This window comes from Myxocyprinus asiaticus, chromosome 1, assembly GCF_019703515.2.
Source record: "Myxocyprinus asiaticus isolate MX2 ecotype Aquarium Trade chromosome 1, UBuf_Myxa_2, whole genome shotgun sequence".
Classification (NCBI taxonomy): domain Eukaryota; kingdom Metazoa; phylum Chordata; class Actinopteri; order Cypriniformes; family Catostomidae; genus Myxocyprinus; species Myxocyprinus asiaticus.
In genome coordinates this window covers 53686-64786 of record NC_059344.1, presented here as the reverse complement: position 1 = coordinate 64786, position 11101 = coordinate 53686, and the positions used below count along the sequence as shown (strand labels likewise).

The window sequence follows — 11101 nt, the reverse complement described above, 5'->3', positions numbered from 1 at the left end:
TTTATTGATTCCTACATTAAATAAAGAAGAGCAAAACATATATACATGGAATCAACATTTAAAACCCACAACCAACCCATCCCCTCACAATCCCCAACCCCGCCCTGACCCTCAACAAACATCCCTGTGGTCACATATGAGTATATACAGGATTATAGACACACACAAAAAATAAATAAATTAATAAATTAATAATAATAATAATAATAATAATAGTAATAATAATCACACGTCCAGCAACATCAGATATCTGCCCCATTTCTTCATAAACAAATTCAATTTCCCTAGACTTCTAAAAGACCCTTCTTTAAAGGCTGCCACCTTGACAATGACCATGACAAAAAAACAAAAAACAAAAAGAATCAGACTGATCCAGGCTTGTGTCATGGTTGGTGGAAGCTTTCTGTTCTTTAATGATTCTGTATAAACTTCTAAAAGTGGAGCCAGTTCTGTAGCATAATATCTAAGAAACTCAGCGGCAAAGCCATCTGGCCCTGGAGCCTTGACTGTAGGCAAGGCATTAATTACCTCGCCAAGCTCATCCAAGGTTATCTCAGAATAAAGAGAATTTTTTTGCTCAGTCGTCAGTTTAGGGAGTTCTAAAGGTTCCACAACATTTCTAATATCCTCATCAGTAGACAAAGATGTGGAATTATAGAGATCAAGAAAAATTTCACCACCACCAGATTTCACAGAAGGAATGTTTGAAAAATGCATGCTGTGGAATTTGAAATACTCCTCCTAGGGATTTCATGTACCAAATGTGGGCGACATCATGCCAAGACATTGATGATGCTAAATTGTGTACTGATGTTTGTTATATCGAACGGTGCTGCCATGGCAACGCAATAATTTTAAAAAATGGGAAAAAGTGTCTTATATCTTCTGCATGCATCGTGCGATTTACATCAAAATGAGCCAAATGTTTGGCCTTGTGGGCTGATCACATTGTTGTGGCTATTGTGGGTCACGGCTGTTTTGCCACCAACTGGCGGAAGTGTGACACTTTTAACAGACTTTGAAATATCCTTCTTATGTTTATCTGAATTGCTTCAAATTTTTTTAGAATAATGTCAAGACAGTGCAGATTTAAAATTCTGAAGGGATTCTTGAAATCTTAAATAGGCAACACGTTAAATATCATTATTCCTTTTTTATGTATACTCACGTTTTTGAGGTACATGGCATGCTTAAATTTTCATGAGCAGAGTTGAAAGCCATTAGGCCTGGGCAAAAGTTAACACATAAGTGTGGCTTGGGAGCTCTGTAGCACCACCTTTTTACAAAAGGTCAGGTGGGGTCAGTTTCTTCTATGGTCACCAAACTTGCTACATTTTTTTCATCAAGCCGGACAACTTTCAAAACTACAGTCATTAGCTCCACCCAACAGGGAGTCAGCCATTTTGGATTGAATATGCATTTTTTTGAAAATTGCAGGCCCTGAACTTTTAAATACTCCTCCTAGAGGATTCATGTGACTGGCACCAAACTTAGGCAATATTATGCCAAGACATTGAAGATGCAATATTGCGAATGGATTTTTGATATTTTGAACAGTGTTGCCATGGCGAGTCAATAAATTAAGGGCAAAAATATGAAACAGGAAGTTCCTTATAACTTCTGTGTGCACTGTATGATTTTGATGAAAATTCAGCTGCATGTTTTGTAATGGGGGCTGATCACATTTATGCAGCTATTGTGGGTCAAAAAGCAACTGTAGCTGCCTCGCTTCGCGGGAGTATTTTTGACATATGTTGTCATGACATCACAGCAAGTCAGACAGATTTATAAACAGCATGCCCGTCGGTGATCACCGGTGATCGATTCTGCGCAGAACTTGCCCATCTCAAATGAGCCTATTGCCACGGTGTGTCTGATCTGTGTTGAATGAGAGCACTGGATGTGAATCACAGATCAAGGTGTGGGTGGGCTCAAAATACACGGAAAAGTCCACAAAATAGGAGAGATTGATTTTGATAGCATAACAATTCATTAGTATCAATTTTTTATAGAAATTAGTCATTTTTTATTACATAATGACATAAAAATAGAGGATCAGTCGGGTGTTTTCCACATTTACCCCCTATTTTCGATGTTTTGGATAAAATGGTGGAGTCCATTTTCATCAGTGGACCCTCATGTTAGGCTCGTTTGAGATGTCAAATGCCTTCCCTTGAAAGTAGTAGTGATGGAAATATCAAAACGTTTTACTGACTTTGATCTTTGAATCTAGTTCAGCAAAATGAACAAACCTTTATTCAAGTAATTTCGCTCATTAGTCACGTGACAGCCACATAAACTCTACAGGAAACAAAATTGATTAGTTCACCTCCCGACTCATCAGTCTTCAGATAATTGTCTTTCGTTCATTTGTCATGTGACTGCTACTAGGCTCTGCATAGAAGACAAACGATGTTACATTTTCTCTTAACAGCTTACAGTTCATTGTGTTGCAGTTATTTGTATCATGATAAATACATGTAGTGTGACAATAAAATATATTTTAAAATCATAAGAATTGTCATGATTAATTATTTTCATGTATTTACTACAGGAAGTGTTTACAAGTTATTTTACCACAGATTTTAAAAACATCCTCTTATATTTACCTGAATTGCTTCAAAATCGTTTAGAATATTTTCCAAACACTCCTGGTCCACAATAATCAGTGTATATTTGATATTTTATTAGCATTGCCCTTTTAGTGTTACATGACATCTACTCTGTCTGAATTGGACTGGATAGGATTTGTGGCTAATGTGTATTTTAATAATAATAATATGTATCATATGTATACACAAGGTGTGTAACTGTATGAGATTTTCATGGTATGATAACCATCACAAAAAATACCATGGTATTACAGTATTATAGTATTAAGGTGTATTACTAATATTATTAACACTAATATACAGTCAGTTACATTTTGACTTATTAACTACTTCTAGCTACTTCTCACTGCTCTACTGCCATTTAATTGTATGCCATGCTGCCAAATATTACTTTTAATTTATTATTTTAAGACTTATGAAATTGAATTTAGTAAAAAAACCAAAAAAAAAAAAAAAAAAAAAAAAACCTAACAATCTGTAATAATGACTTCCCAGGTTAGCAGTTCAGATATGCATTTGATTTAGTTATTGGTTGCTTTAGATAAAATGTAGAACCTTTTACTCAAAACTTTGGACAAATTAGCTTCAAAACAGTTGACTGTAACCAGAAAGTTAGTAGTTTGCATCCCTGAATTTAGTTTGATTTGAAACAATACCTACTAAAAAGATAAATGATTATTCATCTGCAGTTTATTTTGTATATTTTTATGTACATTCACGTTTTTGAGATACTTGGCATGCTTGAATTTACATGATATTTTGCACACACATAAGAGTTGTCAGCCATTAGGCCTGGGCAAAAGTTAACACCTGGCCGTGGCTGGGGAGCTCTGTAGTGCCACCTTTTGACAAAAGTGGTGGGGTCAGTTTCTTCTATGGTCACCAAACTTGCTACATATATTGATCTCATCAAACCAGACAAATTTCAAAATTACAGTCATTAGTTCTGCCCAAAAGGAAGTTGGCTATTTTGGACTGAACGTGCATTTTTTGAAAATTGTAGGCCCTAAACTTTTAAATACTCCTCCTAGAGAATTCATACAATCCTCACCAAATTTGGTCAACATGATGCCAAGACATTGTAGATGCTAAACTGTGAACAGATCGAATGGTGTAGCCATGGCAAGGCAATAAATGTATGGTGTAAAAAGGGAAATAGAAAGTGTCTCATATCTTCTGTGTGCATTGACAGATTTAGATCTGACTTGAGATGTATGTGGTCATGTCAGCTAATCGTATTGATGTGGCTATTGTGGGTCACGGTCATTGCGCCACCAGCTGACAAGAAATGTGACACTTTGTATGACTTTGAAATAGGTCTCTTATATTTACCTTATCAAATGCATGCACCCACCATGCTTTGTTTTCCTAGAGCCACCAGGTGGCAATGGAACCGCAGTGCTTGGGTCTGTCATTGATGCTTGCAGCTATATTTATTATTGTTATTTCAGGCTTTATAGGGTTAAAATAAACAAATAAAAGAGTTTAAAACAATTAGATAAATTTGAAAGCTAATTATTTTTATTTAGCTAATAATTGGATGTAACAACATGTTGTCTTCTTAATTTCATACTTACTTTTTTACACAGTTTAAATGGGTTTTTATACTTTTTATACTTCACATGGGGATCTACATAATTGGGGGGGGGGGGTTAACACTCTTTTCCTGATGCTAATGACCACTTCTATGAGTGTATGTTTTATGTAGACATGCTATTTCTTGAAATTGTTCTTAAATGACAAAGTAATAAAGAGTCATTATTGCAAACATTTTAACATCATACAGTTGTTTTATTACACTCATTGTTTTTAAAACTTTTATTTTTTATATTCTTGATGGTTCTAGAGGCATGATGAAGTTTCAGTCTCTGTATGAGAAAGTTGAGCGGACAGCTGTGAATCATTCAGAAGTCTGGTCCCTCCTTCTTCAGGTTTTTGTAGTCTGTGTTAATGGCCACAAACTAAATGAGATGGGAGAGGAAAACATAATTAAGTATTTTAACATTTTTCATGGTTACTTTGTAGCAGATACTGTCTTTACTCTCAAAATCCTTGGTGATTGAGTGAAACATTTTGCCATACTTAAACAGGAACAACCGTTTCTCTCATTCACTGCACAGTGAAGCATTAAAATGACCTTAAACAGCTGCAATTTTAGGGTCAGTGGATATTCAGGATTAGCCCAGACCTCTGTGGATCAATATGGGGTCTTTTGATGAAATATTGTAATGTAGTACGTATTTCCAACTTCCGGTGTGAGTATGCTGTGCGTTTGGCTGCTGCTGAGCTGTTTGTTTGTCTTTTGTTTTGTTCCGTCTTGTTGTTGTAGTTTTTTAACTGTACAATTCTTTTCGTTTCACACACCCATAAAATGGAGATGATTAGATTTCATTCCAATGGTTTTTTGCCTGTTTTCGTGGTTTCCCACTGGTGCGCGGGAGCGGGCTGCTTCGCTACACCGGCCTGCTGTGGTGTCTCACCTGGCCTATCCAATTCCACCAGCATGCTGCAGTGTCTCGCCCGGCCTACCCAATTCCACTGGCCTGCTGCGGTGTCTCACCCGGCTTACCTGACTCCTGGCCTGCTGCGGTGTCTCACCCGGCCTATCTGATTCCTGCCTGCCGGGTGGTGTGATTGCTGTGGATGATGTGACTGTGTTCTCTGATGGAGGGGTTTCATGCCTGTTGTCATCTTGTGTTCCCTTTCAGCCCTTGGTGTCCTGGAGTTTGTGCTCATTTTGGCTTTGTGGCATGGGAGATGCAGTGGGTAAGCACAGGTTGCTTGGTGCCCCCACTCAAAGAGGGACTACTATGGTCATGTAATTTTTTTATCCAGCAGCTCATTTAGTTTTAACTGTTTGTTGGACATGTGCAAAGCCACATTTTCACTCCATACTATACATTTGACTCCTTGTTCAGTGTGTTGTGCTTGTAATCTTGCCTTGCTTTGTGTGTACTGTATTGTTTTATTTTGATGTATTTATGTTTGTTGCTGCTTGTAAAGAGCTTTGAGCTTGTGAAAAGCGCTGTATAACTGTACAACTTATTATTATTATTATTTATTATATTAATACACGTTTCTCAACAAACCTTATCATATTCCTTCAGAACAAGACATGAGTCACATACAATAATTTATTAGACTTATAAATTATACTTTTGTGTCCTTTTGAAGCTTGAAGAGGTGGTCACCATAAACTGCCATTGTATGAGATCACTGAGCACAAATTTGTTTCACAATTTCTCCCTTTGGGTAAAGAAAAAAAGAAAGTTATATCGGGGTGAGAAAACAATGACTGAATTTTTATTTTTGGCTGAACTATCCCTTTAAGTAAAAAGTCAAATTTTTTAATGGCTGTTTTGCACTCACAAAAGATGGCTCGAACTACAGACTTCCTCATTTTTATCTTCAGACATATTCAGCATAGTGTAGCGCCTTGCAGACTTTTCTTAATCCTCCATTGACATTTCATTCACTTGCACAATGAAACAAAATCTCTCAAATATCTGCCTCAGATTGTCAAAACTGGTTTTAAATTCACTGCTTATGGTGTCAACTATTACACAAAATACTGTTTGAAATGGAGTTGGCCATCCTGGTCCACTGGATGATTAGGTTTACCTGTGCTCAATTCATCGTGAAATTTTTTGTGCTTTCTGTTGCATTTATGAATGAACTCTTTAGAAGCAACAAATTATATAGCTAGCAGATGAGCAATTGACAGTTTTTTCAAATCCATCCTCTCTGTACTGGGAGAAGAACTTTTTCAGATTGTCAATCAACAAAACAGCAGTGTCCAGCGAAATTTCAGCAGACTGCATGGTGATGCTAATGTGTAATTTCTGTCAGCATATCATTCCAAATAACAGTGCACGTGCCTCTGAAGAAATGATAGATTCATGCTCAAGCTTTCCCAAAGCATAAAGTACACCACTGAGCTGATACTACAGAGCTTTCACGTAGTCCAATTTTGCCTCCCATCTCGCATCACTGAGGGGTTTTAATGTTATGTGCTGCATTTTGTTTCTTACAGAAAGAAATGGACCATTATGAGGTAAAAATTCCCAGATTGGAAAAGAAATGGAAACTTAATTGCATTAACCAAACATTTATGACACTGTCATGTCTCAACACGTACAAGAAATATCAACAGATATTTTTCCCTCCATATTTAAGTTAGTGTACACAAATTGGTGACTTTACCTGGGCAAAGCCAGTTTATGGGATCTAGGTCATGATCAGGCAACCCTTTCCTTGATATTCATGCTCTCTTCCTCTTTGATGTTCCTCATTATCATCACTGATACTGGTTGGCGTGCTTGGTCTATCGACGGGCTGTCCTGCCTCAGTCTCATCGACACCGGGTATACCTTGCATACTAGCCCCTTCATGCCAAAGACTGTGGCCTCCCTCTCACTAGCCTGTATTTGTAATCGCTGGTGCTGTCACATGCCACCTTCTGTTCTGTCTTCCTGTTTCGTTGCTGCCAATTGTTGCTATTATCTTCACTGATGCCGTCCATATTACCAAAATTTTTAGTCAGATTTTGAATGATCCAATTTGTAAGGGATTTTTTTTTTTACCTTTTCACCTCTTCATCCATGCTTTTTTTAAGTTGTCTTTGGGCAGCCGACAAGTGCCTCTTACCTTCCATCATGTTCTTCATTAACGTCATGATTTTGTGTTACTGTGATGGAAGAGTTGCCAGTTGATTAACATTTTAATTTAGTTCATTTCATGGTGATAATTAATCAAATGAATCGCAATTAATTAAGATTAAATTAATTAAATTAAAATAATTCTATATAAAAATTAATTACATAATAAATCAAATAAGCCACATTAAAACCACCTGCATAATATTGTGTAGGTCCCCCTCGTGCCACCAAAACAGCACCAACCCACATCTCAGAATAGCATTCTGAGATGCTATTCTTCTCACCACACTTGTACAGAGTGGTTATCTGAATCACCATAGACTTTGTCAGTTCGAACCAGTCTGGCCATTCTCTGTTGACCTTTCTCATCAATAAGGCATTTCCATCCACAGAACAAGGACAGAAAGAGATGTGGAAGGCCAGATGTACAACTAAATAAGAGGATAAGTACATCAGAGTCTCTAGTTTGAGAAATAGACACCTCACATTTCCTAAGCTGACAGCTTCATTGAATTCTACCCGCTCAACAACAGTTTCATGTACAACGGTAAAGAGAAGGTGCAGGCCTTATTGGAAGGTGCAGGCCACTTTTGAAACAGAAAAACAAAAAGAAATGGTTAGAGTGAGCAAAGAAACACAGACATTGGACAACAGATAATTGGAAAAGAGTGTTATGGATCAAAAAAATCAAATCAAATCAAATAAAATCACTTTTATTATCACACAACCATATACACAAGTGCAATAGTGTGTGAAATTCTTGGGTGCAGTTCCGAGCAACATAGTAGTCGTGACAGTGATGAGACATATACCAATTTACAATAAACATCAGATATACACAACACAATTTAAAATCTAATATACACATAATTACACACAACACAATATACAAATAGTAACATACAATATACAGTATACAATACACACAATATAGAATACACATTATACAATATAAATAGTATATATAGTATATATAAAATATACAGTAGGTTGTATTGTACTGTATTGACATTCAGGCTGTCGGTTGATAGTCAGTTGCCAGTATGTTGTTAAGAGAGAATATAATTTATGACAGTCCAGTGTGAGATATAAGAGTAATAAAGTGCAGTGCTGATGTATTTTGATCGTGAGAGATCAAGAGTTCAAAAGTCTGATCGCTTGGGAGAAGAAGCTGTCATGTAGTCGGCTGGTGCGGGTCCTGATGCTGCAATACCGCCTGCCTGATGGTAGCAGTGAGAACAGCCCATGGCTCGGGTGGCTGGAGTCTCTGATGATCCTCTGAGCTTTTTTCACACACCGCCTGGTATAGATGTCCTGGAGGGAGGGAAGCTCACCTCCGATGATGTGTCAGTTCGCACCACCCTTTGCAGGGCTTTGCAGTTGTGGGCGATGCTACTGCCATACTAGGCGGAGATGCAGCCAGTCAGGATGCTCTCTAAAGTGCTGGTGTAGAATCGTGTGAGGATGTGGTGGTTCATTCCAAACTTCCTCAGCCGTCTCAGGAAGAAGAGGCACTGATGAGCCTTCTTCACAATGGCCTCAGTGTGGACCAACCATGTGAGTTCCTCAGTGATGTGGACACCCAGGAACTTGAAGCTGCTGACTCTCTCCACTGGTGCTCCATTAATGGTGATGGGGCAGTGTTCTCTTTCTCTTCTCCTGAAGTCCACCACAAGCTCCTTTGTCTTACTGACATTGAGGGAGAGGTTGTGCTCCTGACACCAGTGTGTCAGAGTGTGCACCTCCTCTCTGTAGGCTGTTTCATCATTGTCAGTGATCAGACCTACCACCGTCAATCATCAGCAAACTTAATGATGGCATTGGAGCTGTGTGTTGTCACACAGTCATGTGTGTACAGGGAATACAGGAGTGGGCTGAGAACACAGCCCTGTGGGGCTCCAGTGTTGAGGGTCAGTGATGAGGAGATGTTGCTGCCCATTCTAACCATCTGGTGTCTGCTTGACAGGAAGTCCAGGATCCAGCTGCACAGTGAGCTGTTTAAGCCAAGAGTTTCTCATCAAGCTTGGAGGGCACTATGGTGTTGAATGCTGAGCTGTAGTCTACAAACAACATTCTCACATAAGTGTTCTTTTGTAGCAGTGTGTATTGTAGATGCAGTGGCATCATCAGTGGAGCGGTTGTTGCGGTAAGCAAACTGCAATGGGTCCAGTGATGGAGGCAGCACAGAGCATATATAATCTCTGATTAGTCTCTCAAAGCATTTGCTGATGATGGGGGTCAGAGCAACAGGACGCCAGTCATTTAAGCTAGTGATTTTGAATTGCTTTGGAACAGGCACAATGGTGGACATTTTAAAGCATGTGGGGACTACAGACAAAGAGAGGGAAATGTTAAAAATGTCCGTTAAAAACACCAGCCAGTTGGTTCACACACGCTCTGATGACGCGGCCTGGAATTGCATTCTAGACCCGCGGCTTTGAGATATTCACCCGTCGGAAGGATTGGGTTACATCCGCTACAGAGACGGAGAGTGAACTAACCTCTGTACTAACCCTTACTCAGAGGACAGGATATAAGCTTAAGTCTTTTGAACTAATAATGCAAAATATGACACCATCACATATAAATAAAAAAAATCTCTGTTGTCTTTTGCCCTTGCTACAGTATATAGATCACCTGGGCCTTATTCTGGTTTCCTTGGTCAATTTAGAAGTTAATGTAGATAGAGCTTGAATTGTTAGTGACTTCAACATTGTAGGGCTTTACTGGTTGTTTAGATCAGTGTTACTATCAGAAATAATTGGTAATTATTTCTTTAGTTATTAATTAATATTTAAATTAATTAATTGAATCTAACTCATTAAAACCTCATATGGGGCTCCAGTAAATGTAGTGTGCTACGTTTAGGAGCGGGTTTTGTTATTAGCAATAATTAATAATTATCAAAAATAATTATTAATTATTAAAATCAATAGAACATTGATGAGAATCAATGTTAGCTTTTTTTAATCCTTTAAAATCAACTTTATTTATTCAAAGATAATCGTTAATTGTTAACATTGATGAAACATTAAAATTAACACTAGCTTACTGATCATTCAAATTCAACAATCATCAAAGATAACTATCAATTATCAAAAATCAACAGAATATTAATAAGGATTAACATTGACGGGGCACCACCCTGGAATCAGGGACTAATAACCGATAGTATAACAGTCTCAATATTAGATTGTTTTCTTAGGAAAATCGACATCCGAAGAATATCAATTTTCGGGGAAAAAACAATGAATGAAGGCTTGAATCCGAGCACTGACATCCTGTCAGTATGACACAGGCGTATGCAAAACAAACCAAAACACTTCTCTTTGTAATATAAACAAAGTTTATTTATGCAGTAATATCAATTAATAATTAATACAATGCAGTCAATAAACTTCCGACTTACAACTACAAACTAAACAGTGATATGATTAGATATGGAAATCAAAATAATCCTATAACACATGAGGGTGTGTGTGTGCATGAGAGAGCGAGTGTGTGTGTGTAAGGAGGGAAGTGCACAAAATGGCGGACGTGACTCTCGTGGAGAGTATGTCACGCGAGACTACCGGCCAGGGAATATGGCCGTGAATGTGGGCGGAGAGAAACTAGTCAATGGCGTCTACCAGTTACCGCGTGTATCCGCTTGTACGATAGCTTAGGGACAAAGCTGAGCTTTATCACAAAGCTATCTATGAGCCAAAAAATGTGTGCCAGAATGTTTGTGAGGGGTTGTGTGTGTGTGTGTGTGTGTGTGGTTAGTACGAGAGAGAGAGAGAGAGAGAGAATTAAGTGATGGCCCCAAAGCCGATTTTGCGATCGTGGGAG

General features: G+C 38.1%; 1 protein-coding gene across 1 annotated transcript in view; it reads right to left on the bottom strand.

The window, feature by feature from the left end:
• Positions 1–4243: 4243 nt before the first annotated feature.
• Positions 4244–11101, bottom strand: part of LOC127442505 (NADH dehydrogenase [ubiquinone] 1 alpha subcomplex subunit 4-like 2) — a 29330-nt gene continuing 22472 nt past the window's right edge. Inside the window, exon 4 of the mRNA XM_051700591.1 lies at positions 4244–4573. Coding sequence (XP_051556551.1) covers positions 4517–4573 — 57 coding nt within the window. The 3' untranslated portion in view covers positions 4244–4516. The remainder of the gene's footprint in view (positions 4574–11101) is intronic.